Below are 26,189 nucleotides of genomic sequence, written 5' to 3' on the forward strand. Positions count from 1 at the left end.
TTGACTCGACCAGCGGTGTTTCTCTCTCGCTTAAGTCGACACCACTCGAGCCACACTCGACCCCGGCTTGACTCCGCAGTCTAAAGCTGCTGACCGACGTCTTGAGGTTTTCCACTCGATTGAGCAGACCCACACCTCACTCGAGCGACATAGACACCAAGCTCAACACTCTGCTCTCGACTCAACCCGGCGTCAAGCTCAACACTCGTCCCGGAACACACTCCACTTGAGCCGTGTCTCATCCACTCATTCGTGCTCAAGCTAACACACTGCCACTCGACCGGAACCAAGGAACGCGTCCTTTGAGCTGCCATCGACCTACCGAGGTTCACCTGATGTTACTTTGATCTGCCACCCAGGAGCTGTCCAATCGAGTCACACCATCGTCCCCTCGAGTCAACACCTTCCGACTCAACACCGGATCTGGAATCGCTCCACTTAAGTCAGAAAACTGCCGCTTGAGCCCTCTCAATACGCACCGCTCGAGCCGTTGTGTTGCTACATCGCTTAAGCTGCATCCATACTTCTCGATCGAGCCGTTGTCTTTTGCATCAATCGAGTGCCACTCAATTCGTTCACCTCATGACGTGACCTGTCCGCTCGACCGCCAAAACATCACGGTCGAGCCAGCCCAGTATCACGCGGAAGACATCCCACTCGAGCAGATGTCATTCGCAACGCTCGAGCCAGTCTCATCCGCTCCATCAAACCGCCTCCATCGAACACACTCGAGCCGCTGAGTTGCTGCCCCACTCGATCAGTTTATCCTCTCTTTGCATTTTCAAGTTTTCAATTTTATAACTGCTCTTGTTACTTGCTCACTATCATATAAACGCTTAGCTTTGAGTTCATCATGTCTCAGAGAAGCAGGAAGAGCATTAAACTCATAGATGAAATGAGAGATACATATGGTTGTAAGGCTGGAGAACGCTCATCGCCTAAGTCTATGGCGAAGCGTTTCTTAGAAATGAAGAACATGGTCGAAGAAGCTGCTGACGATTCCAGATAAGCAGCGGGATCAAGCAGACCAGCCAAACCGCTTACCAAGAGCAAGAGTCACTGGAAGATACCAACAAAAGCTTCTAACTCAAGAGAGGAAGGCAGCGATTACAAACAGGAGGAACATGAGTTGCGCTCAGGACAAGCTCCCAGGAAATCTGTCAGACTGAAGGCATCTGAGACGAAACTGACTCCCAAGGAGTACTACGAGCTGTTTCAGCAGTTGGAGTTCAATGGAACAAGATACCCTCATGTTGAGACGATGGAACAACTCGGGATTGCGGAGGATGTTCAGTATCTATTTAGGTGGTACCATCTGGAGCGAATCATGAACACCCCCAAGAATGGATACAAGGAGGAGACAATCCAGTTCCTCTCTACTCTGGAGATGCACTTGTATGCGGATGAGCCAGGCACGATGTCTAATGTAGGTCTGGGCTACATTACATTCCGTGTTCATGGCCAGTTCTGCACTCTTACCTTCAGAACCATCGAAGAGATATTTGGATTTCCTAGCGAAACGGGGACTACACCACAGTTTGACAGGAATGTACTATCCGCACTCTGGGCAACGATTGGAAGCATGCCCACATTCACTTCATCAAAGATGAAAGCGACGAACCTGTGAAGCCTAGTGTTGCATTACTTCCAGAAGGCGGTTACCAATGTATTCTATGCCAAGGTGATTAAGGGATACATCACGAACGGTGAGCTTGAGATGATTGATCTAGTGCTTAAGGGACTCTCGTTCACGGGAATGGATGGCACCAAGCTGCAAGGTGAAACGTCCAACACTTCCGTCTCCCTCTACCTCCTCAACTACATAATGTCGTACAAGTCTTGGATCTCAAGACTCAACAGCAACCACTCTCCATGAGTGATGTGCATGGGCGGCGTGGTGACTTGGTTTCTTGAGGCTGCTGGTGTTCCATTACTATCCGAGTCACACCCACCACGCTGGATCGACGTGAACAACTTGCAGCAGTTACGCACTCTGGAGCGAGGTTTGAGGCAGGGACGGTTGCTTTACAAGTTTGTGCATCTTGAGGTCGGTCCCTCGAGATTACTCCTCCCTTGGGTCGAGTTGACTACTATCTTGAGGGGTGAACATGTTGAGTTCATCCCTCCTGCGAATACCTTGTATGATTCTGAGTTTAAGGAGCAACATATAGACATCGCGGATGCAGGAGCAGAGCCGATGGAGGAAGACGCGGATGAGGACCGCCCAGAGCAGTTCTACTTCGAGGAGTACTTAGAACCAAGAATGGCCAAGGGGATCAGAGCAGCTCATCAACGCCTCAACCAGCTTCAGCGATGGGGGAAGGCCAGAGACAAGGCGCTCATCCGCTTCACCAAGACTATCATGAACTTCATGCGTAAGTTTAGCTGCTCGACTTCCACAACCGCCATCCCTAGGTTTATCCCCGAGGACACCAGACCAATGCCAGGTCGCGCCTCCACGAGCCTCGAGCCAACTTGTCAGAGAACCGTCTCTCTGATTCCCTCTCTAGCACGTCAATCTTCATATATGTCTCGGAAGCATTAGCCTTCACCCGCTCCTTCGCGACACTCATCTCATGAGTCCATGGAGAAAAGGAGACAAGGTTCGCGTGGTTCCAGAGCCTCCTCCAGTCATAGGTCAGCGCATCGTTCTGCAGCTCGAGATGAGCATGAGGTTGAGGTTGAGCAGCGAGTTGAAGCTCAGGGTGATCATCAGGGTATGCATGGGGTTGAGCAACAGATCGAACATAACGGTGATTATCAGCCTATGGAGGTTGTTGTGTTGGTATCGGACCATGGTGAGTCCAGAGTCGATGACATGCAGTGTGACGAGCAACCGAACATATATCAGAACATGCAAGAGAATGAGCAGCAAGTCGACCAACCAGCTAAGGTCACTCCCGCGGATCCCAAACAAGGCGAGGGACAGAGTCAGTTTCACACTTCTCCTTGGGCGAGCACCGACTCCTTCTTCTACTACTGAGGTGCTCCCACCTTCCCTTTGTATATACCATTTCATTCATGCATTGTTTTTGTTGTGATTCTCAAATCCTTCTGCAAATTTTTCTTACACAGGAAACTGTGTAATTTAAGTTTGGGGTAGGGTTTGAGATGATGTATCTGATGTTGTGTTTTGTGATTCTTATTTCAAATTTTTGCATCATAGCATGTTTGAGTTTGCATCCATCTATTTGCATAGAAAAACCAAAAAAAAAATTGAAAAAATCAAAAATTTCCACAAAAACAGAGTGTTCATGTAGTTTGCACTTGCATATTAGGATTGAGTCTAGTGTTATTCATATAGGGTTGTTGCATTTAGCATAGGGGCTGATGATGATTATAACCTTGTTAGCATGTTGGATTCAATAGGATAGGATCAAGGCCCTTGTTATTAGTTCTTTGATGCTTGTTGATTGAACTTGAAATGTAAGACTGAACCAGGTTTTGAATTCTCGAAATTGCATTCTAGTCTTGATTGAAGCATGTTTTGAATTGACGTCATTCCCTATCTATCTGAACCTAATCCTGACTTGCAATTATCTTGTTATGTATTGAAGTTGAACTCATGGATACCATATACATACTTGGATTGTCTTTCACTTTTTTACCACCCTTGTCAATCCAAGTAATTGATTCCCATCTTTGGAACAGTTCCCCGCACCCTTAACCAACCGTTCTTTCAAGCCAGTTATATTCTTGAGTGTCAGGCCTTTTTCGAGTTGAGCTTGCTAGAAACTGTTAGGTTTTAACCGACAAGAGTAGGATCCTGTGTAGTTCTAGTTCGCGTTATTTGGACTAGTATGACTAGGTGAGAACTCGATTTTGGGTATTGGGATGGGATTTGTGCAGAAAATTGAAAAGTAAAAGAAAAAGCAAAAGGGTAAAGAGTCTTTAGAAAAAAGACTAGTAAAGGATTTGGTTTGAGCAAAGTAAAAAAGAGTTATTGGTTTGAGGCATAAAATAAAAAGATTAGACAAAGAAAAGAAAGTAAAAAACAATTAAGATGTCTAGAGTCCTTAGAAGAAAAGAAAAAGAACCATAGTGATAATAAAGATTTCCCAATCCGCTAAAATGATAAGAAGTGAACTCCTCCTAAGACTAAATGCAAAGAGTAAGAGAATGGGTTTGAGATGATGTTTCTGATGAAGGGTAGAGATAGGACCAACTTCTGGGTTAGAATGTTAGGGCTGAGTTTCCTTGGGGACCTTTGGGTAGACAGGGCGCTGCTAGTGTATGTATTAGTTGGTTTCAACCTTTAGCCTTCTCTTAAGCTCAACTCCTTTTTATGAGAGAACCTTGTTCTGTATTGATAAAACCACTTGAGAAGGAGACCATCTTTGTCTCTAACATTTTACCCTAACCAAATGAGTTTGATGACATTGCATAGCTTGATTCATGGTTCTTTGTTAATGAATGTTAAAGGGAATGATTGATAGGAATGCATGTGAAAATTAAAGATTGGAATCGTTTCAGGTTGTGACGAACTTGTCTAAAGTTTTTAAATAAAGTTCCCTTACCATGCATCATAGAATTAAAAACAAGGACCTTGATTCTAACTATTTTATTCAGCAAGTTTTAGGTTCTGAGACCCCATTTTCAAACCTCTCTTCCATACTTTGTTTTTGTTATTTCCTTGAGGGCAAGCAAAGAATAAGTTTGGGGGAGTTGATATGTATATATTTTAACTTTCTTTTATCATGCATTTGTTATTCATTTTGTTCTCTTAACTCATTTTTTGCATTGTTTTCAGTCTCTTTTGCATAATATGCACATCTAGGTATTCTTTGCATTGGTCTTGCATATTGGAGTTATTTCAGGTATCTAGGAGACGTCGGAAATGCACTAGTCGAGCACCAGTCGAGCCACCAGTCGAGCCAGCCTCCCCGAGCATCACTCAATCCACCTGGGTCGAGCCACGTTGAGATTGCATTCCACTCAACGCGCACTGACTCGATCACACATGTCAGGAAGGAAGACGCTCCGTCTCACATGCTTCAGGAAATTCTCAAACCGACTCTTTACCTTGTCGTTTTATGTTTTAGGGCTTTCCATGTTGGACTATATATACATTTTTGTTAAGTCTTTGCCCAAGACATCTTTTATCTCGTTTTTTTCTTTTCTTTAAGGTTTACGTAGCCACCTAAAACGTTTTGAGACTTTGTATTCCGATATCTTTGAGTTATTCAGTTTTTGCATTTGATTTCTTCTACAAAGTTGTTCATCCCATTTTTATCTATCTAATGATGCTTGATTCAATGTTTTCTGAGTTTTTATCGTTGATGATGATTTCTAGATCCGAGTAGTTTTAGAGTTCTTAAGGATGGGATAGATTAGGTGGAGGATCTTAGGATGTAGGGTGTTTAAGCTTTGATTTGAATGATTCCCTTCTGGACTAGAGNGGCAAGCAAAGAATAAGTTTGGGGGAGTTGATATGTATATATTTTAACTTTCTTTTATCATGCATTTGTTATTCATTTTGTTCTCTTAACTCATTTTTTGCATTGTTTTCAGTCTCTTTTGCATAATATGCACATCTAGGTATTCTTTGCATTGGTCTTGCATATTGGAGTTATTTCAGGTATCTAGGAGACGTCGGAAATGCACTAGTCGAGCACCAGTCGAGCCACCAGTCGAGCCAGCCTCCCCGAGCATCACTCAATCCACCTGGGTCGAGCCACGTTGAGATTGCATTCCACTCAACGCGCACTGACTCGATCACACATGTCAGGAAGGAAGACGCTCCGTCTCACATGCTTCAGGAAATTCTCAAACCGACTCTTTACCTTGTCGTTTTATGTTTTAGGGCTTTCCATGTTGGACTATATATACATTTTTGTTAAGTCTTTGCCCAAGACATCTTTTATCTCGTTTTTTTCTTTTCTTTAAGGTTTACGTAGCCACCTAAAACGTTTTGAGACTTTGTATTCCGATATCTTTGAGTTATTCAGTTTTTGCATTTGATTTCTTCTACAAAGTTGTTCATCCCATTTTTATCTATCTAATGATGCTTGATTCAATGTTTTCTGAGTTTTTATCGTTGATGATGATTTCTAGATCCGAGTAGTTTTAGAGTTCTTAAGGATGGGATAGATTAGGTGGAGGATCTTAGGATGTAGGGTGTTTAAGCTTTGATTTGAATGATTCCCTTCTGGACTAGAGTTAGAAAAACTAGTTTCTCTCTGATCAATTGGAACTAGGTCTTAGACATTTCCATACCCAAAAAGTGTTTGATGAAATGTCTGACCAACTAGTGCCAGAGACTTACATTCCTAGCCTAAGAGATTAGTTGTCTAGGATGTTTGTTGACGTGAATGAAATTGTTTGTCATGCCTGCTTGATCATGTTTCTCTAGCGAGAGCTAGGTTTGGAAGTTGTTGAGTCTGAGTAGCTTCTGTCAAGAGATTGGATTAGCTAAGTCGTGATGTTCATTGTTTAGAGATAGTTTGCTTGTGGCATGTTAAACACTCTGTAGACTAGGAGACTCCGCCGACATCAATTACTCCCATCCTTAGGACTTCTACCGTTTCTGTTCTTGCTATTTAGTTCATGCCTATAATTGTTTCAGTTTCACTTATTCATATTCGCTTCTAGTCATGCATTTTCGTTTCTAGTTTTGTAGTTCATTTCCGTTTTGCATTTTGATCATCCTAGGATTGTTAGAAAAACACTTTTTTGAATTGGCTTTACTTGTGATTGCTTGATTGCATCTTGAGTGATAGCATCATCCCAACTGGATTGACACCTTAAGTATTACAACTGCATAAGGTTAATTGAACCTGCTAGGACATACAAAAACCTAGTATCAGATAAGTACATGGACAGCAAGAGCTCTACCTTTTCCTTGCCGACTCCAACTCCTCAGTTCCGCAATTTTCAGCATTATGAATTTCTGGATCACAGTGTTTCAACTACCTAGAGCGTGTATCAGAGAGATTGACCAGTTGTGTGCGGCATTTTTGTGGTCTTGTCCCTCTTTGTATACAAAGAAAGCTAAGGTTGCATGGACCGAAGTGTGTCATCCAAAGAGTGAGGGGGGTCTAGGCTTGCGCTCGTTGAATGAAGCAAATAAAGTTAGTATGTTAAAGATGATATGGCACATTGTTTTTACCACAGGCTCACTTTGGGTTGATTGGGTGAAACGGTATCTTATCCGTAGTGGTTCACTATGGTCTGAGAAAGCAAACCCGACCTATGGATCATGGATTTGGAAGAAACTGCTTAAGTATAGGGTCCTAGCAAAGCAATTTCACCGGGTGGAGGTTCACAATGGGCACTCTACGTCTTTTTGATTCGATAACTGGTGTTACTTAGGCTGCGTGTATGATATAGTTGGTTTGCGAGGTTGCCTTGATCTAGGCATATTGATATATAGCACACTGTCTGATGTAATGGTTTGCAATAGATAGAGGGCTCACATATACGCTCTCCTTGATTCGGTAGAAGAGGAGATATAGAAGTGCTGACTTACCTGGAGTCATAGACAGGATGTGGCTCTCTGGAAGGAATGACTGCTCAGAAGCCAGTTCAACACGAAATCAACGTGGCACCACATACGAACTCCGAACCCAATCATGGAAGGACATCGAGTGATATGGTTTCCCTATGCCACTCAAAAAGTATGCGTTTATCACATGGCTGTGGCAAAAAACAGAGTTGCAACGGGGAAAGAATGCTGAAATGAACTCAAATGTTAACTCAAGTTGCGTCTTATGCAGGAATCCTATGGAGACTAGGGAACACTCTTTTTCTTATGTCCTAACTCTCAGAGGGTGTGGGAGGCACCAGTGCAAAGACTCATCCTGGATAAGTTTGTAGTTAAATGGAGAGACATAATGTACTTCTCGATGGTAAGAAACTTGACAAGACAAAGCGGTTCCTAGTAGGGTATGCTTTCCATAACACGATATATTCTATTTGGAGGGAGAAAAATAACCGCCGTCATGGAGAACAGCCTTCACCGGAGGATAAACTAGTGAAGATGATAGACAAAAATGTCAGAAACCGGTTGAGTACGCTCAAAGATGGGAGGGATACTAGCATCCAAGTTTGGTTTGCAGCTCGTTTTTATTAATTAGGATTATCCTATAAATGGCCTATAACAAATTTTTTATAAACTGTATCCAAAAGTTTCGTAAAACGTTTATTTTTCTTTTGAATATAATTTAATATTAAATTGAAAAGAAAAAAAATTAAGGTTAGACAACAAGTGGAATAGATAATGGAAATCAATGGATGAAGTTAATCAACTTAAAGCCGAATAATTATGATTAGAGAGGAAGCAATTAGGGTTACGCGAGGAGAAAATAATTGTAATCTGATTAATAAAAGTCTGAGTTCTAATGAAGAAGAATTAATGAAGGAAGATAGGTCAAAGAAATCTACAAAATAATTATGATTCTCGCATGAATGCTAATGAAGAATTTGTGAAAGATGGGATAATCAAAGGAAATCAACAAACAAAAACAATGACTATCATTTTTTACCAAGCGTCGATAGCTCAACTGGTAAATCTAGCTAGAGGTCGCCGGTTCTGTAACGCCCGCGATCCTAAAGGGGGTTAATTTGTTTTACGAGAATTGATAGCTAAATGAGGTTAAGTAGCTAAGCTACTAGCTCAACCAGCTGGAATATGAGCTTAACGAGCTCTGCGAGCTTGATGAACAAGTTAGCTCAGCTGCCGACAGCTGCGGCCAGTTGTGGACAGCTATCAGCCAGCTGCGAACAGCTATCGGTCAGCTACCGTCACCTCGACCAGCTACCGTCAGCTCGACCAGCTGCCAGTCAGCTCGACCGAGCTCGGCTAGCTGGACGGTAGTGGACAGTGTACGGGTCAGCTGGGAAGCTCGGGGCAGTCATGGGATGCGGTGACCGAACAGGCATGTCCGAACAGACGCGGACGGACGGACATAACCGAAGAGGCACGGCCGAACGTACACGACCGAATGTGCGTGATCGAAGAGTCTTGTCGGACAGGTATCTTTTGGGGCCTAGACTTCGGCCAAGACCCTATAAATAGAGGGCGTTGCCTTCATTTCCAAAGACCATCATCCTTCCATCGTCCATCTATGCCTAAGAAGAAAAAGGGGTGCGGCTCGGCGAGTACTATGGTACATCCTCCGAACTGATACGCATGCTACCTCTCTATCGACGGTACGATGAATCTATCGACGGTTCGACAATCGGGTCGAACCGATCGAAGGATAAGCGGCGGTTCGGCCATGGAGTCGGACTGATCGCAGGATGATCGACGGTTCGATCATAGCGCTGGACTGATCGAAAGGTCATCGACGATCTGCGTCAATAGATGGAGTGATCGAGGATTGACCGGTGATTCAATCGCTAGTCGGATCGGGCGATCAAAGGATCGACGATACGAGCCGTAGGTTGGATTGATCGGTCGGGTGGACGGCTAGTCTGTCGGAAGTATCGGCCTAGTTGGTGGTCGATCGGTGATTTGATTATGGGTCCGGATCGTTCGATCGGACCTGGCTCTGATACCAAGACCGACGAGTCGACTGAGGTATCACGGTACGTCGGGTACCAAGCTTCGGACACGAGTCGTACGGGAAGCCAACAGCGCAACCGATCACCGTGAACCGAAGGGACTATAAGTCCCCATCCCTAATATGTGCAAAGCCTGTGGGGTTGGTTGGTTGTATGGCTAAGCACAAAGGGATGGTCAATGTTAATATGATATTCCGCTGCGTATAAGGTTTACGAAGTAAGGCCGCGAGCCAAAGCTAAGTAACCGATTCAATGGATATTCGGTCGGGAATAGAGCCGTACGGAAGCCGTGACCGTGGAAGCCGAGAGGTTCGGGTCGGAGTCTTTGAAGTTGGTATCAGAGCATGCGCGATCCTGTGAGGACGTATGCAATTGTGCTATGGGTTCGGACGGAATGGAAATTTCTGATAATATTGGCAGCATGCTTGGAAACGGGAATGTGTTCGCCAAGATGCACCCGTGAATCAAGCGATGGTTCAAAACGTCAAACACATAGCACATCGACCAGAAGGTCAAAAATTATGACCACGTCTGGGAAGGACCACGGTTGGGAAACATCGACCAGAAGGTCGGAAATTAAGACCGCGTCCGCAAAGGACAACGGTCAGGAAACATCGACCAGAAGGTCGGAAAACAGCGACCAAAAGGTCGGGAATTACTAAACCCACCGAATTCAAGGACAAATTCATTTTAAGGGGGTAGATTTGTAACGCCCACGTCTCGCGATCCTAAAGGGGGGCAATTTGTTTTACGAGAATTGATAGCTAAATGAGCTTAAGTAGCTAAGCTACTAGCTCAACCAGCTGGAATATGAGCTTAACGAGCTCCGCGAGCCTGATGAACAAGTTAGATCAGCTGCGGACAGAATCGGCCAGTTGCGAACAGCTATCGGCCAGCTGCGAACAGCTAACTGTCAGCTACCGTCACCTCGACCAGCTGCCAGTCAGCTACCGTCAGCTCGACCAACTGCCAGTCAGCTCGACCAAGCTCGGCCAGCTGAACGGTAGTGGACAGTGTACGGGTCAGCTGGGGAGCTCGGGGTAGTCATGGGACGCGGTGACCGAACAGGCATGGCCGAACAGACGCGGATGGACGGACATAACCAAACAGGCATGACCGGACANGATCAAAGGATCGACGATACGAGCCGTAGGTTGGATTGATCGGTCGGGTGGACGGCTAGTCTGTCGGAAGTATCGGCCTAGTTGGTGGTCGATCGGTGATTTGATTATGGGTCCGGATCGTTCGATCGGACCTGGCTCTGATACCAAGACCGACGAGTCGACTGAGGTATCACGGTACGTCGGGTACCAAGCTTCGGACACGAGTCGTACGGGAAGCCAACAGCGCAACCGATCACCGTGAACCGAAGGGACTATAAGTCCCCATCCCTAATATGTGCAAAGCCTGTGGGGTTGGTTGGTTGTATGGCTAAGCACAAAGGGATGGTCAATGTTAATATGATATTCCGCTGCGTATAAGGTTTACGAAGTAAGGCCGCGAGCCAAAGCTAAGTAACCGATTCAATGGATATTCGGTCGGGAATAGAGCCGTACGGAAGCCGTGACCGTGGAAGCCGAGAGGTTCGGGTCGGAGTCTTTGAAGTTGGTATCAGAGCATGCGCGATCCTGTGAGGACGTATGCAATTGTGCTATGGGTTCGGACGGAATGGAAATTTCTGATAATATTGGCAGCATGCTTGGAAACGGGAATGTGTTCGCCAAGATGCACCCGTGAATCAAGCGATGGTTCAAAACGTCAAACACATAGCACATCGACCAGAAGGTCAAAAATTATGACCACGTCTGGGAAGGACCACGGTTGGGAAACATCGACCAGAAGGTCGGAAATTAAGACCGCGTCCGCAAAGGACAACGGTCAGGAAACATCGACCAGAAGGTCGGAAAACAGCGACCAAAAGGTCGGGAATTACTAAACCCACCGAATTCAAGGACAAATTCATTTTAAGGGGGTAGATTTGTAACGCCCACGTCTCGCGATCCTAAAGGGGGGCAATTTGTTTTACGAGAATTGATAGCTAAATGAGCTTAAGTAGCTAAGCTACTAGCTCAACCAGCTGGAATATGAGCTTAACGAGCTCCGCGAGCCTGATGAACAAGTTAGATCAGCTGCGGACAGAATCGGCCAGTTGCGAACAGCTATCGGCCAGCTGCGAACAGCTAACTGTCAGCTACCGTCACCTCGACCAGCTGCCAGTCAGCTACCGTCAGCTCGACCAACTGCCAGTCAGCTCGACCAAGCTCGGCCAGCTGAACGGTAGTGGACAGTGTACGGGTCAGCTGGGGAGCTCGGGGTAGTCATGGGACGCGGTGACCGAACAGGCATGGCCGAACAGACGCGGATGGACGGACATAACCAAACAGGCATGACCGGACAGGCATGGCCGAACGTACATGATCGAATATGCGCGATCGAAGAATCTTGTCGGATAGGTACCTTTTTGGGCCTAGACTTCGGCCAAGAACCTATAAATAGAGGGCGTTGCCTTCATTTCCAAAGACCATCATCCTTCCATCGTCCATCTATGCCTAAGAAGAAAAGGGGGTGCGGCTCGGCGAGTACTACGGTACATCGTCCGAACTGATGTGCATGCTACCTCTCTATCGACGGTACGATGAATCGAGCGATGGTTCGAAAATCAGGTCGAACTGATCAAAGGATAAGCGGCGGTTCGGCCATGGAGTCGGACTGATCGCAGCATGATCAACGGTTCGATCATAGCCTCGGACCAATCGAAAGGTCATCATCGATCCGCTTCAATGGACGGATCGATCGAGGATTGACCGGTGATTCAATCGCTAGTCAGATCAGGCGATCAAAGGATCGATGATACGAGCCGTAGGTTGGATTGATCGGTCGGGTGGACGGTAAGTCTGTTGGAAGTATCGGCCTGGTTGGTGGTCGATCGGTGATTCGATTATGGGGTTGGATCGTTCGATCGGACCTGGCTCTGATACCAAGACCGACGAGTCGACCGACAGCGCAACCGATCACCGTGAATCGAAGGGACTATAAGTCCCCATCCCTAATATGTGCAAAGCCTGTGGGGTTGGTTGGTTGTATGGCTAAGCACAAAGGGATGGTCAAGTTTAATCTGATATTCTGCTGCGTATAAGGTTTACGAAGCAAGGCCGCGAGCCAAAGCTAAGTAACCGATTCAATGGATATTCGGCCGGGAATAGGGCCGTACATGAATTCCTTTCTATGTGGGTTAAGACATGCAGATGAGGTTCTTTATCCATAACATAACTCGCGGTTGAGTTCTTTGGAGGTGGAAGAGTCTCATGTAAAAGCTTACTCGTCATGGTTTTAGTTAATTTAATTATATATCTTTTATATTTTTCAGAAATTTCCACAAATCAGGTCCAGTTTTTATTTTTTGGTTTTAGAAAAAAAAAATAATGTACAGACATATTAAAAAGGGAATTTTGTCCAGTCTACCACATTGTATATAAATCTTTACAGATTTACCATATTACAAAAACATTTTATAATCTACCAAAAGTGCCTGTGCTAAATGATGTTAATAGCCCTCTTCTCTTCCCTTGAAATTTGGTGTTCAGCGATGCAGTACAACATCTGAGCTGGAAATTTGTGTTCTTTGTTTTATTTAAATGGTTATATACACAAAATAAAACTAAGAAAGAAGGAACATGCAGCAGCGATAGTACAATATGTCTGACTTCTCATTTAATACAAGTATGATACGACGAAATGTGTAACTATACATTTATATATTTAGAATTTTTTTTAATTGGTTTACCAAATAATTAACTATATATATAATAGACAAAATATAAGTTGTGGACAATATTTATCCTGCAAACAATATTTATATTTGACCTAAGTTTGTCCACCACCCTTAAGTTAGTGTGTTGTAATTTTGTAAACTAATAAACGATAGACATTACTTATAAGTTGTCCATTAAAACATATGTATATACATTTGTAATATTAAAATGATAAAAATGCATAATAAAAAAATAATATTTAAAGTAGACGAAATATATATTTCTCGTAGACAAGATTCTAGATAGTAGACAAAAATATTACAGTGGACAACAAATATTATAGACCAAAAATAAAATAATATGAATCAATTAACATGATAGACAAAAAATAAAGTTTAAATTTGTCCACATACGAAGCTAATAGAATAAGAAAAATGAGACAAATGTGACTGAGAAAGCTTTTTCTCCTTCATAGTGGAATCTTCTTTACATAAAAAATGAATCTTCTTTACACAAAAAATTAGAAAAAGATTTTAATTTAAATGAAATCTTCACCTACCTGATTCACGTAGAAACTAGTTCCTTTTCTCCCGTCATTTTGCTCAACTGATTAATTGAAACTGATATTTTCTCTTTTTCTCTTCGAAGCTGGTATTTTAGTTGTTTGATTTAAGAAAGGAGAGATGAAGATGTCGAGAATAAATGCAAAAAAAAAGAGAGAAACAGATAAATTATTTATCTGACTAAAACATGAAAAGACAGGACATACATGCTGAGCTATACAAAATTCAAATTAATTATTTTTTAACCAAACTCTTCGACAACGTCTGGAGGGTTATATGCGTCATTGAACATCTACGATATGGTATAGACAGAAAGGACTCAGTCAATGTGGTAGAACCCACAAGTTTGGTTTTGGAATGTGGCACATTTGTTAAAAAAACTCTTATTAATTTTTACCGATTGATACATACATTTTTATTGGAAAAAATATTTGGTTTGGTCATTAATTTTTAACATATATACTAGATGTTAGCTGATATACAATTTCCTTTAAAATATTAAAGGAATTAGCCTCTAAACATTAATTTTTCACAATTGTGTATACTACCTTTCGTTACAACTTACAAATGAAGGAGAGATGTATGCGTATAGAACACTGAGAAAATGTTACAAAGCAAATCAATGCAACTAGAATCCAGAATTAAAAGTTTCCCACAGACAAAGACACATGTCTGTACTATATATATGGTTCTCCGGAACTGTCTTTTGATATTCCACTCATTTGCAGGAAACAAACTAGGACAACTCAGAGATTAATATGGCTACCTAATACCTAATATCTAGTATACCTAATAAGTTAACAAGGAAAAAGATGAAGAGGCTTTAAGAGATTGTTCTAAAAGTGGTATATTAACATCTAGCTAGGTTTTCCATTGCATATGTGAGCCTCATTTTTCTAAGTATATATACATTATGTATTGTTAAAATTATCTCATAAATTAAACTCGGTTTTTTTAAATTGCCATCAACTCTACATTCTTCCAAGTTAAACACGTTTTCCCGAATCCGTTCTCTCTTTCTCTCACAAATCTGATCACGAAAACTTCTAACTTACAAAATTTCCATGAATGCAGAATTGTCTTTAAGGTTTCAGAATGATGGGCCAGAGTTTTAAGAAAGTTATGAGTCTATTTTGAGAATGTTCTAACGTGAATTTTTGTTTTAAGTATGTCGATGATAATCTCTTAGAGCATGGTCCATTAATAATAAAAGTGTTCCGGTGATTTTCAAACTATTTATCTAAGCTATGCTTTCTTGTTTGTTGATGATTGCTCGAGTAAATACCCAATACACTTAAGTATATTCGAGGTCGATCCACAAAAACTAATGATACTCTAAAGACTCGTGATAGTCGTTCTTAGCTAAAGCGACAGATTTGTTCGATTCTACGTTATCAAAGAGCGATAAAATAAACATTGATAAAATGATTGATCAAACAATAAGATAAAAGTGTTGTGTTCTAGGAAATTTCTTTGGGATTGAGGGAAAATGGTAGTCAATGAATTAAGGAATATTAAGTAAGAACCATTATAGAATATAAATCACGAAAACAGACTAATCTTCTCTCAAGGAATTAGCCTCTAAACATGAAATCAACAATTACTAATCTTTCATTTGTAATCATGAAATCAAATTAGCATTAAACTTAAGTCCAATCAGTTCATAAGACTTTCTAACATCAACTCTTGTTGGCTATAGGAGTGTTGATCATCTCAAATTGATTCAGGCATTTCATCAAACATTTTTGGTGTGTAACATAACCTAGGTTCTAGAACTAGGTGATAAAACTAATTCAAGCATAAAAGACATTCAAGATGAAGAAACCAACATTGATTAGCACTAACTAAACATTCTATTCACAAATCGATCCATCCTGAAATCGCCAAAGCACAATTAAATGTGGAGTTCTCTCGAGATGTTTTATCAAAAAAATAAATATATTTTTATGATATAGATAGTCAAATCAAATCTTTTAAGCCTCTCTGCAAGCACTACCATATTTCCTGAAACTAGGGTGCTACACATTTATACCTAGAACAAGTTTAGAAGATGGTGCTTGCATCATTAACATGTGAAAGATGAGTTATAGAGTGATGTGAACAAATTGATTTAATCAAAATCATCTTGTTTTTTTTTGTTTAAGTTTGGTAACTAATGCCATCTTCTATAGCTAGCTCATCTTCTTCATCTCCCACCATGTCGATTTCACTCCTCGCAATGTTTCCCACTAGTTATTTCCGGTTTGTGACGGGACATGTGCAAAACCTAATGTAAGCTAACAATTGAGTTCATAAAGTGGGACCATCAGTTACAGTGGCATGTCCCTGTTTTCAGCACTTTTATAGTACACCCTGAAAATATTTCATAACGTTTTTACATGCAACAACATAGGAATATTACATATACACGTACGGAAAATTAGAGTTATTATTGCCAATTTTTTGGTTGGCTAATACTTTGGGCTTACTATTAATTCTAAACGGAGTAGCGGGTAAGAATTAACTGCCTGCGAGAGTATTAAGAAACCGCTCACACATGACTAAAGTGAACTTTGAGCCGCTGGTGATAAAGCAAATAGGCTAACACTAAATCAGAATATGGAAATCTAAAAGTTAATTAACACCGCAAATAGTCAAATAGATAACATTCTATTTAAACTCTTTCTAAAACAAAATAAAGCGATTGAACATATCTAATGGATTAAAAAAAAAAAAACATATCTAATGGCCTTATCCTTTTTCCTTGATAAATTATTCGTAAATTGAACTCATAGTGCTTTAAATTTTCCATTAAAAAAAAGAATACCAAAATTGCCATCAACTCTGATCACATTTCCGTCGTGTATATATAATATATATAAATTGACTCATAGTGCTTTATAATTTCCTTTAAGAAAAAGAATACCAAGTTATCTCTCTCTCTCTATGGAAGCACTAATAAGAAATCTAGATCGGGAAATTTTTTTAAAATTTACAGAACTGCCATCCTCTCAATGGGGTGATCAGTTTCTCCGATTTTCCATGGCTGATTCGGTGAGTCCATTTATTTCAGTCTGACTATTTTCCATGGCTGATTCGGTGAGTCCATTTATTTCAGTCTGACTATTAAGGAAACAGTATCATCATATCATCTATGATTACTTAAATCCCATATATCACTCTAATATATATTAATTATATTATTCTATGTAATCTCTTTAATTATATTATTTGATTATGGTTTGTGCTTATATATAAATTGTATCATTCTATTTGATAATACACAACAATAATAATATAATCATATTCTCTCTATTCACATGGTATCAGAGTCACAATGATCTAATGATCGGCTCTGTTCCTGTTTCTAAGCTATGTGTTTCTTTTGTTTATTTTTGTTTTAAGCCAAGTGCTTCCACATATGATTATCTATATATGTTATGATGGCTTATGGCTATATATACGAAAATATCTTTTTGATGACTTGTATTACCTTCCAGGATTTTGATGTCCTTGAAACCGAGATTAAACTACTAAAGCCTGAAGTAATAGCGAACATATTCATGTTGCCTTCCAGTGACAAAGACACAATGAAAAGGAAAATACTTCTGATTCATTTTCTGGAGAGTCTTGGTCTCTCTTATCATTTTGAGAAGGAGATCGAAGAGAGCTTGAAACATGCTTTCGAGAAGATAGAAGATTTGATCGCTGATGAAAATGATTTGTACACAATCTCAACCATGTTTCGGGTTTTTAGAACATATGGTCTAAAAATGTTGTCTGGTAAGTAATCTTTTTAAATAAATCCTAGTATGTTTCTAGTCTTCCAACTAGGGTGTGTGCATATATAATTGACATATTGAAAAAAAAATTGAAAAATATATATTNATCGCTGATGAAAATGATTTGTACACAATCTCAACCATGTTTCGGGTTTTTAGAACATATGGTCTAAATATGTTGTCCGGTAAGTAATCTTTTTAAATAAGCCCTAGTATGTTTCTAGTCTTCCAACTCGGATGTGTGCATATATAATTGATATACTGAAAAATATATATATTTAATATTTCCATGAAGATGTTTTCAAAAGATTCAAAGGAGACGATGGTAAGTTCAAGGAATGTTTAATAGAAGATGTCAAGGGTATGCTAAGCTTCTACGAAGCAGTGCACTTTGGGACAACGACAGATCATATATTGGATGAAGTTTTAAGCTTCACACTGAACCACTTGGAGTCACTAGCTACAGGTCTCAGAGCGTGCCCACCACATATTTCAAAGCTTATACAAAATGCTCTTCACATACCTCAGCACCGGAACATCCAAGCGCTGGTTGCAAGGGAATATATCTCGTTCTATGAACACGAAGAGGACCGCGATTACACACTTCTTAAGCTAGCCAAGCTCAATTTCAAGTTCTTGCAGCTTCACTACTTCCAAGAATTAAAGACCATCACAATGTATGTGTGAATGATCTAGTTTTCTTCTAAGATAGCTGGGGTTCTTTCTGAGTGCATCTTTTTATTCTTTCTCTTTTTTCATATCTTGGTAGGTGGTGGAGGGAATTAGAACATACATCAAACTTTCCACCTAACTTCAGAGAAAGAACTGTAGAGACTTGGTTTGCAGCATTGATGATGTACTTCGAGCCACAATTTTCACTTGGGAGAATTATGTCGGCTAAGTTGTACTTAGTAATCACATTTCTAGACGACGCTTGTGATACTTACGGTTCAGTTTCTGAAGTTGAAAGCCTGGTAGATTGTCTGGAAAGGTACCTAAGCTTAGCTATATCTATATAGCTATACATTGCAAAGATTCATGTGTTAAATCAGAAAAACCAATTAATAATTATGAGTCTAGCATGGATCCCGATAACCAATGTCGTGTGATATACTAACAGATGGGATCCGGATTACATGGAAAATCTTCAAGGTCACATGAAGACTGCCTTCAAATTTGTGATGTATCTTTTTAAAGAGTATGAAGAAATATTGAGGTCACAAGGAAGATTATTTGTGTTAAATAAGATGATAGAAGAGGTCGATTACGTACAAAACTTTTATTATTCATGACCACCAAAATCATTATTCATTGGATGGTAATAAGTTGTAGCATGTTTAATTTTTATTTTTGGTAATCAGTTCAAGATAATAGCGAGGAAAAACCTCGAACTTGTCAAATGGGCACGGGGAGGTCATGTTCCTAGCTTTGATGAGTATATAGAGTCTGGTGGAGCCGAGATTGGTACATATGCAACCATAGCATGTTCCATCATGGGACTTGGAGAGATTGGTAAAAAGGAAGCTTTTGAGTGGCTAATATCTAGACCAAAGCTCGTTCAGATTTTAGGTGCAAAGACCCGTCTCATGGATGACATAGTCGACTTTGAGGTACTACATATTACATATAAATATAGGAAAAATTATACAAATGAGACTGATGAAATTTCATCCAATATGGCCTATGTTATATAAAGGTCTAGCCTGTCATCTTTTTTAACCAGGCCTCATTAGCCAAATTCAAAATTAGTCTCCAAAAATAAAAATTGTACGTATATCAGATGTGTTTTTACTGATAATAAATTATGTCACATGAATATATATCATGATAACACTAAATTAAAAAAAATTGTTTTAGCCAATTTAATACAAACTTCTCTTCGCATAATTTGTATGTTTTGAATGTTTTGGTATGTATCTTCAGGAGGATATGGAAAAAGGCTACACTGCTAATGCACTCAACTATTACATGAACGAACACGGAGTTACAAAAGAAGAAGCCAGTAGAGAACTTCAAAAGATAAATGGAGATATGAACAAGATTGTAAACAAAGAGTGCTTGAAGAAGACCACCATGCCACGCCGAATTCTTATGCAATATGTCAACTACTGGCGCTCATTGGATGTTCTCTATACCGCTGATGATGTCTACAACCACCGCGAAGGAAAACTCAAGGAATATATGAGCCTTTTGCTCGTCGATCCCATACTTCTTTAGAGACATGGGATGCATAAAATGTTTGTTTTTTTTGGTTTTCAATTTCGATATGCATTGGTGTTGTGTGATTGCGGTTCTATTTGATCGTTCTGTGTTTGATCATATTTTCTTACTACAATAAAATGTTGGTGTGTTTGATTTTCATATATGACTCTCCTTTTTTTTTTGTCTTAATAGTTAATGTTGATTTAGTATCGTGATATCTATTTAATTTTGCAAACATAACTGAGTCTTTATTCAGTTATTCAATCATAAACAATCCTACTTGTCTAAATAAAAACAAGTCCATAAACTTAACCGTGTTTCAAAAAAGTAGTCCACCTCCACAATGAGTATTTTTTCTTCTCCTAAAATATTTTAACCTTATTTAAAACAAGTGTTTTTATTTGGAAAATTTCTTTATTTTTTTATTTAGGAATTATTTATCTATTTAATTATTATATGTTATCGGAAAACCCTCGGTAACTTGGTGCCTTCAGAAATTCATCGAAAATTTGGAACCCTCAGAAACCAAAAAGAAGCCAATTTGAAATTTGAGAAAATGACTAGAAATATCAACAAGATCGTTAACGAAGAGTGCATCAAAATGACCAACATTTCTATTAGTACTAGATAAGAGCCCGCACGATATGCAAGTTTAAAAATTGTTTGAAAAAATAAATTCTAAATCTAAAATAATTTTTCAAAAATATATAAAAAAATTTTTGTTTTCTAAAAGAAATATATAAATAATTTAAGTTAGAGAATATTTTTATTTACCTTCATACATTTATTTATATTTCTATATTTTTAATATATTATAACAATTATTATAATAATTTAAAGGATAAATTATATCCCACTAAAACTTTTACCAAATATTCATCATTGCAAATATTACTATTGTCAAATTTCAAAAACGTTTCACAACTTATTCACAAAATATTTTACATGCAACAAATTCATCAAAGCAACATCTAATAAGTAACCACATACTATTTTACTCTATGTTTTACCATTAAAAATATGTTCTTAAACCCAAAATTATTTTATTGTTAAAGTATGCTCTTTATCACCACCTATAAAATGTCTTCTAAACAAATTAAACAAATTTTATGTTGCTTTATTTTCATTTTGGCATAATTATAGTTCTTATAATTACTAAAATTGTTTTGCTCCAAATATATTGGATGAACAACTGGTAAAAATTATTTACTCAATCACTATGATTTTATGACTAACCCAATAAAAATTGAGAAATTGAAAGAAATTTAATATAATATAATATAATAAAATTTGAAAATTATAATCATGATGGTATATATAAGTCTTAGATAATTCAGATATACAAAATATAAACTTTATATACAATCCAAAACATGACATATGTCATAATCATGTTAAGGATCAACGACCTATTTACTCTTCAGAAGTATTCAATTATACCAAAACAACTTAAAGTTATGACTTCGTCTCAAATATTCTCGAATCATAAATTCTCAACTTATTTTTACCCAAATCAAAAGTAGGGCGACAATATCCTGGAGAGGGGGATAATTTATTAATTATTCTCAACTTATTCTCAACTTATTCTTTTGACATAATTTATTAATAATAATATACATGCTTAGTGAATTACTATTTTGTTTATACATGTCAAAATCTTATTGACAAAACACGTATAACATAAGTAGCTTACAATGGAAAATATATTAGTTTTGTTAATTTTCTTTTTTGATTAAGAATTTTTTTTTAGATTAACATGTAAATTTTATTTAGATTTAATGTTATTTTTTTAATTAGCTGTTTTGAAAAATAATAATTTTTGACACTTGTCAACATTTCATCAGTATATTTGACATGTGGCTAATTTGAAAACCCAACTTTATATAATAAGATTTTTAATATAATAAAAAGATTAGTTCAAGCTTTTTTCTTAAGAATGCCAATCGGTTCTCCATGATCTTCGTTTTCTTCGCATGTGCCTTCACAAATCTTGAAAACTTTGAACTTTTATCGTCAAAATTGACATGTCACGATCTGATGAGTTACTAACTTTGATCTCTAATCGTTAAAATTGACACGTGTCATAATCTAATGAGTATTTAACTTTGATCTCTGATCGTTAAAATTAACACGTGTCACGATCTGATGAGTTAATAACTTTTTAAAATTGACATGTGTCACGATCTGATGAGTTACTAACTTTGATCTCTGATCGTTAAAATTGACACATGTCATGATCTGGTGTGTTTTTAACTTTGATCTCTGATCGTTAAAATTAACACTTGTCACGATCTGGTGAGTTACTAACTTTTAGAACCAAGGTTTATATAATAAGATATATATAAGTTTATTGGGATGCAAACCAAAGGCAGTACCTATGGATTATAAGAAGGTCCTTACTAAAGACACGGGTCTCCTGCTTAATGATGGACGACCTTATCGGGAACTGATCGGACGGTTGTTGTATTTGTGCATTACAAGACCAAACATTACTTTTGCCGTCAATCGTCTGAGCCAGTTTCTTTCATGTCCGACAGACACTCATTTTGAGGCTGCTCATCATGTTCTCAAATATTTGAAGAACGATCCAGGTCAAGGCCTCTTCTTCTCTGCTTCTACTGATTTATGCTTGAATGCGTTCTCGGATGCAGATTGGGGAACTTGCAAGGATTCTAGGCGGTCTGTTTCTTGCATTTGTGTTTTTCTAGGCGATTCTTTGATCTCTTGGAAATCCAAGAAGCAAGATGTTGTGAGTTCGAGTAGCACCGAGGCTGAGTACAGGAGCATGGCACACGCTACTAAGGAGTTGCTCTGGCTTAATCAAATGTTGAAGGATTTGCGTCAGACTCCACGAATACAGGCCAAGCTTTTCTGTGACAACAAATCGGCACTACACATTGCACAGAACCCGGTGTTTCACGAAAGAACAAAGCATGTTGAGATCGATTGCCACATTACTCGAGATCAGATTAAGAGTGGCTTTCTCAAAATTCTACATGTTGCCACCGAGAATCAGTTGGCTGACATCTTAACAAAACCTCTGCAACCGGCTCCATTTCACTCAATTCTGCAGAGATTATCTATTTCAAGCCTCTTCTTGCCTGCTGCGACTTCAGCTTGAGGGGGGTATATTAGTATATATATAAGTTGGGATTAAGCTTCCTTTTACTTAGTCCCAATACTCTAGTATAAATACCCCTTGTATTAGTTACATTTGATCTTAATGAGAAATATACTTTACTAAACAGTTAACAATTTCTCGTCCAATTCTTAACCAGTTCATCGGTTTCGGTTTTTTGGACGCTTGTTGGACGTTCTCTATACAGCAGACGATGTCTTCAACCATCGCAATTGAAAATTAAAGGATTATATCTTTAGGTTGCTCATAGATCCAATAAATCTCTAAAGTTTGGTGTCTTGGTAAATTAAATATCATTTTTTTCCTTTCGGGTTTCGTTGAAATGTGCTATACTTGTGTTGAAGTCATGAGTCCAGTAAATTTGTTTTGTTTTGCTTTATTTTGTTTGATGTTATGGGGTTGGACTCATTGTTTTGTTTTGCTTTCTTTTGTTTTCTCTACGCATATTTCATAAGTTTTTGAAGTATGTTAATGAAACATGACAAAAATTGGAGTAAACATACGAATAAACGAACAAAGAGGCAAAGATAAGCATTTAATTTGTATCTTTTTATATTTTGTAAACCTGTTTTCACATCATATATGTGTGTCATTCGGGTTACTAAAATTGGAGTAAAAATGTTCATAAACGAACAAATATACAAAGGTTCAGCATTTGGCAGTTCTAAACTTTCTATTTTTAACAGATAATTTTTTCATATGTTCGCAAATCCAACTCGATCACAACTTGAAGGTATTTTAACTGGTTTTAACTTTAAACTTTCTCCGTGGAACTCTAATTCTCGACATTCTCCCTGACTCTGAAGGTTCAAAAGCTTAAAGCTTTCAGTTTATTGGTAATTTTAGGGTTTGTCTTACTGGTTATAAAATGAATTTTTAATCATAGGAGTTGTAGACACTGCTTGATGTAAGGTATATTTCAGGTCATCGTTGCTATTTTTCAAGTTTTTAGTGGGTTTCATTATGGTAGGGACTACTTGATCCAAGTTCTGAAGGCTGGCCTCAGATCGCGGTCTTTCGTGGCAACTTCAAAGACATGTTAATGCTAGCGATCTTTGTCATTGATGATTGTGAACACTGATCTTTCTCCACTGTCTTCTGCTGCCGTTGTTTCGTACTTCATCTCTGTTAGATTATTTTGTTGGTTCTTGCAGCTTGTTGGTTGTGTCATGTGTGTTTTTGTTTTGTTTTGTAGATTTTCGCTCTTCTCTACTACCTATGTATCTATGCAACCGTCTCTCTAAAACGAAAAATGTTATAAAACCTAACATATATACCAATACCAAAAATGGTATAAACCTAACATGTATACCAAATATAAACTTTTACATGAAATCATCGATCTGTTACTAAGCAAATCAGTTCAACTGGAATCCAAAGATTATAATTGCCCCACACACAAAAAAACATACACGTCTATACTACTACTACTAGCAGTCACTCCGTGCTACGCATGGATTTAGTTTACATTATTTTTGGATATTTTTTTATGATTTTGGAGATTGTTAGTTAGGACAATATTAATTAAATAAAAATATTATGTGAGATTTGAGATACAGTATGAAGGTTAGTAAAATGTGTATCTTTCTATTTATAAGAAAATTTGTAGTTAAGAGCATATAGAAAATTTATTATTTAATTGGATAATAAATGCACTAATTTTTATATCAATTTCTATATATTAGGTCAATGTAATTTATACTTGTTTCAGGCTTTTACTTGTCGTTTAAAGTTTTTTCACATAAATTTAAAAAAACTATTAAATTATCTGTTTTACCCTTAATTAATATATTTTATAAATATTTCATTGGTCAAAACTTTAAAACAATAGGGATAAAACTGGAATATTCACCAAACATTTTCATTGAAAACCTAAAACGACAACTAAACTAAAACAGAGGGAGTATTTTATTGTTATATGAGTCACATAAACTATGTGAGAGTTAGAGATATGCAATCATTACATATTATTATTAATCATTTATTGCATTACTATAAATATTATTAAAATTACAAAAAATGAGAGTTAGTACAATATAGGATTGATGAGATGGAACAGGAAAGTTAATAAAAAATGTGTCAGGTTTATAAAAATACAATATTGTGAATTAATAACTAAAATTGTCTATTATTTTAAATATATGTTCAAGAGTTATATATTATAAATATAGATCTATAAAAGGGCATCTTAGCTAATCAAATCATGAATTTAAATATATATTCACTTCTCTCTTTCAACAAAAATATATACAGTTATCTCTTTATCACAAAAATATATTCAATTCTCATTTAGCTATTTAGAAATTATATATTAAAATATACTTTAGTTTTTTTTTGTCAACCATTTGGCCACAACAGGTCGGCTCTTAGCCAAACCCCTACATACTTATGGAGCGGGACTCAATCCCTGGTGTGATGGTGTCTTGTGCATTAAGGACTTACCATTGGTCTTGTGTAAATGGACTGAAAATGAAATAAAATAATGTAATATCAAGATTATGTGAATTATTTATATTAATGTGTGGAAATAAAACAGCCAATTATTACACGACATTATTTTATAGAACCCAAATATATATATATATATATATATATATATATATATTATAATTTTATATCCTTAAACTATTTAATCGTCAATTTATTTGTGTAGAGAAAATTTTATTATATAAATACAATTGAATAAATTTGTTACACTTAAAATTTAAAGAAACAAAATGACACTTGTGAATGAAGAGAGCATCAAATGACAATCTTTTGGAGCTTGCCAAAATAAAACTTTATTTAGTATTAAATAATATAATATAGTAATGTTTCTTTCAATTCTTACTCTAAGAATCTAATTCCCATCATCATTATATATTAAAATTCTTTTAAAATCAAATACACATACAATTATTTATTTTATTTTATAAATGTTTTAAAATGATTGCATAAATCATCAAAAGATGAACAATAGTAAAAATAATTTACATTTTTGGAAAATTTGTTCAAGACTCAGTAAGATAATATTTTTTCTAAAGATAGAAACTTCCCAAAAAACAGATGATCCGAAAAACGATACTATTGTTACCAGTGTTTTGTTGTTTGTTGGAAATTGAATCAAAGATATAATAGAAAGTAAATGTTTTAGTTTTCACAATAATCTGAAAGAGGATGTGTTTGTATGGTAATAGATTGTTTTAGAAAACCAAACTTTATAGAATGTTTGAGCCTTTAGGAGAGTGTAACACCCGCAAACCAAATTTTGGTATTTTGGTAAGGGTGT

At 37.9% G+C, this 26,189-nt stretch overlaps 1 protein-coding gene across 2 annotated transcripts; it reads left to right on the forward strand.

The window, feature by feature from the left end:
- Window positions 16,745–19,941, forward strand: LOC104771640 (alpha-barbatene synthase). 2 transcript variants are annotated; one of them, XM_010496200.2, is made up of 7 exons: window positions 16,745–16,852; window positions 17,299–17,581; window positions 17,876–18,257; window positions 18,350–18,571; window positions 18,701–18,839; window positions 18,942–19,190; window positions 19,504–19,941. In XM_010496200.2, the coding sequence occupies exons 1-7, from the start codon at window positions 16,745–16,747 to the stop codon at window positions 19,795–19,797; spliced, it is 1,677 nt and encodes a 558-aa protein (XP_010494502.1). In that variant the 3' UTR covers window positions 19,798–19,941. The 2 variants fall into 2 exon arrangements, with proteins under 2 accessions (XP_010494502.1, XP_010494503.1); XM_010496201.1 differs by having other exon boundaries at window positions 16,819–16,897.

Source organism: Camelina sativa, chromosome 20, assembly GCF_000633955.1.
Source record: "Camelina sativa cultivar DH55 chromosome 20, Cs, whole genome shotgun sequence".
In the NCBI taxonomy this organism is placed as follows: Eukaryota; Viridiplantae; Streptophyta; class Magnoliopsida; order Brassicales; family Brassicaceae; genus Camelina; species Camelina sativa.

Excerpts from the sequence above, each read along its gene's own strand:
- LOC104771640 (XM_010496200.2), top strand. The coding sequence starts at position 16,745 with ATGGAAGCACTAATAAGAAATCTAGATCGGGAAATTTTTTTAAAATTT. Across the intron at positions 17,582-17,875 it reads TGGTCTAAAAATGTTGTCTG|ATGTTTTCAAAAGATTCAAA; the intron begins GTAAGTAATCTT and ends ATTTCCATGAAG. Across the intron at positions 18,840-18,941 it reads TAAATAAGATGATAGAAGAG|TTCAAGATAATAGCGAGGAA; the intron begins GTCGATTACGTA and ends TTTGGTAATCAG.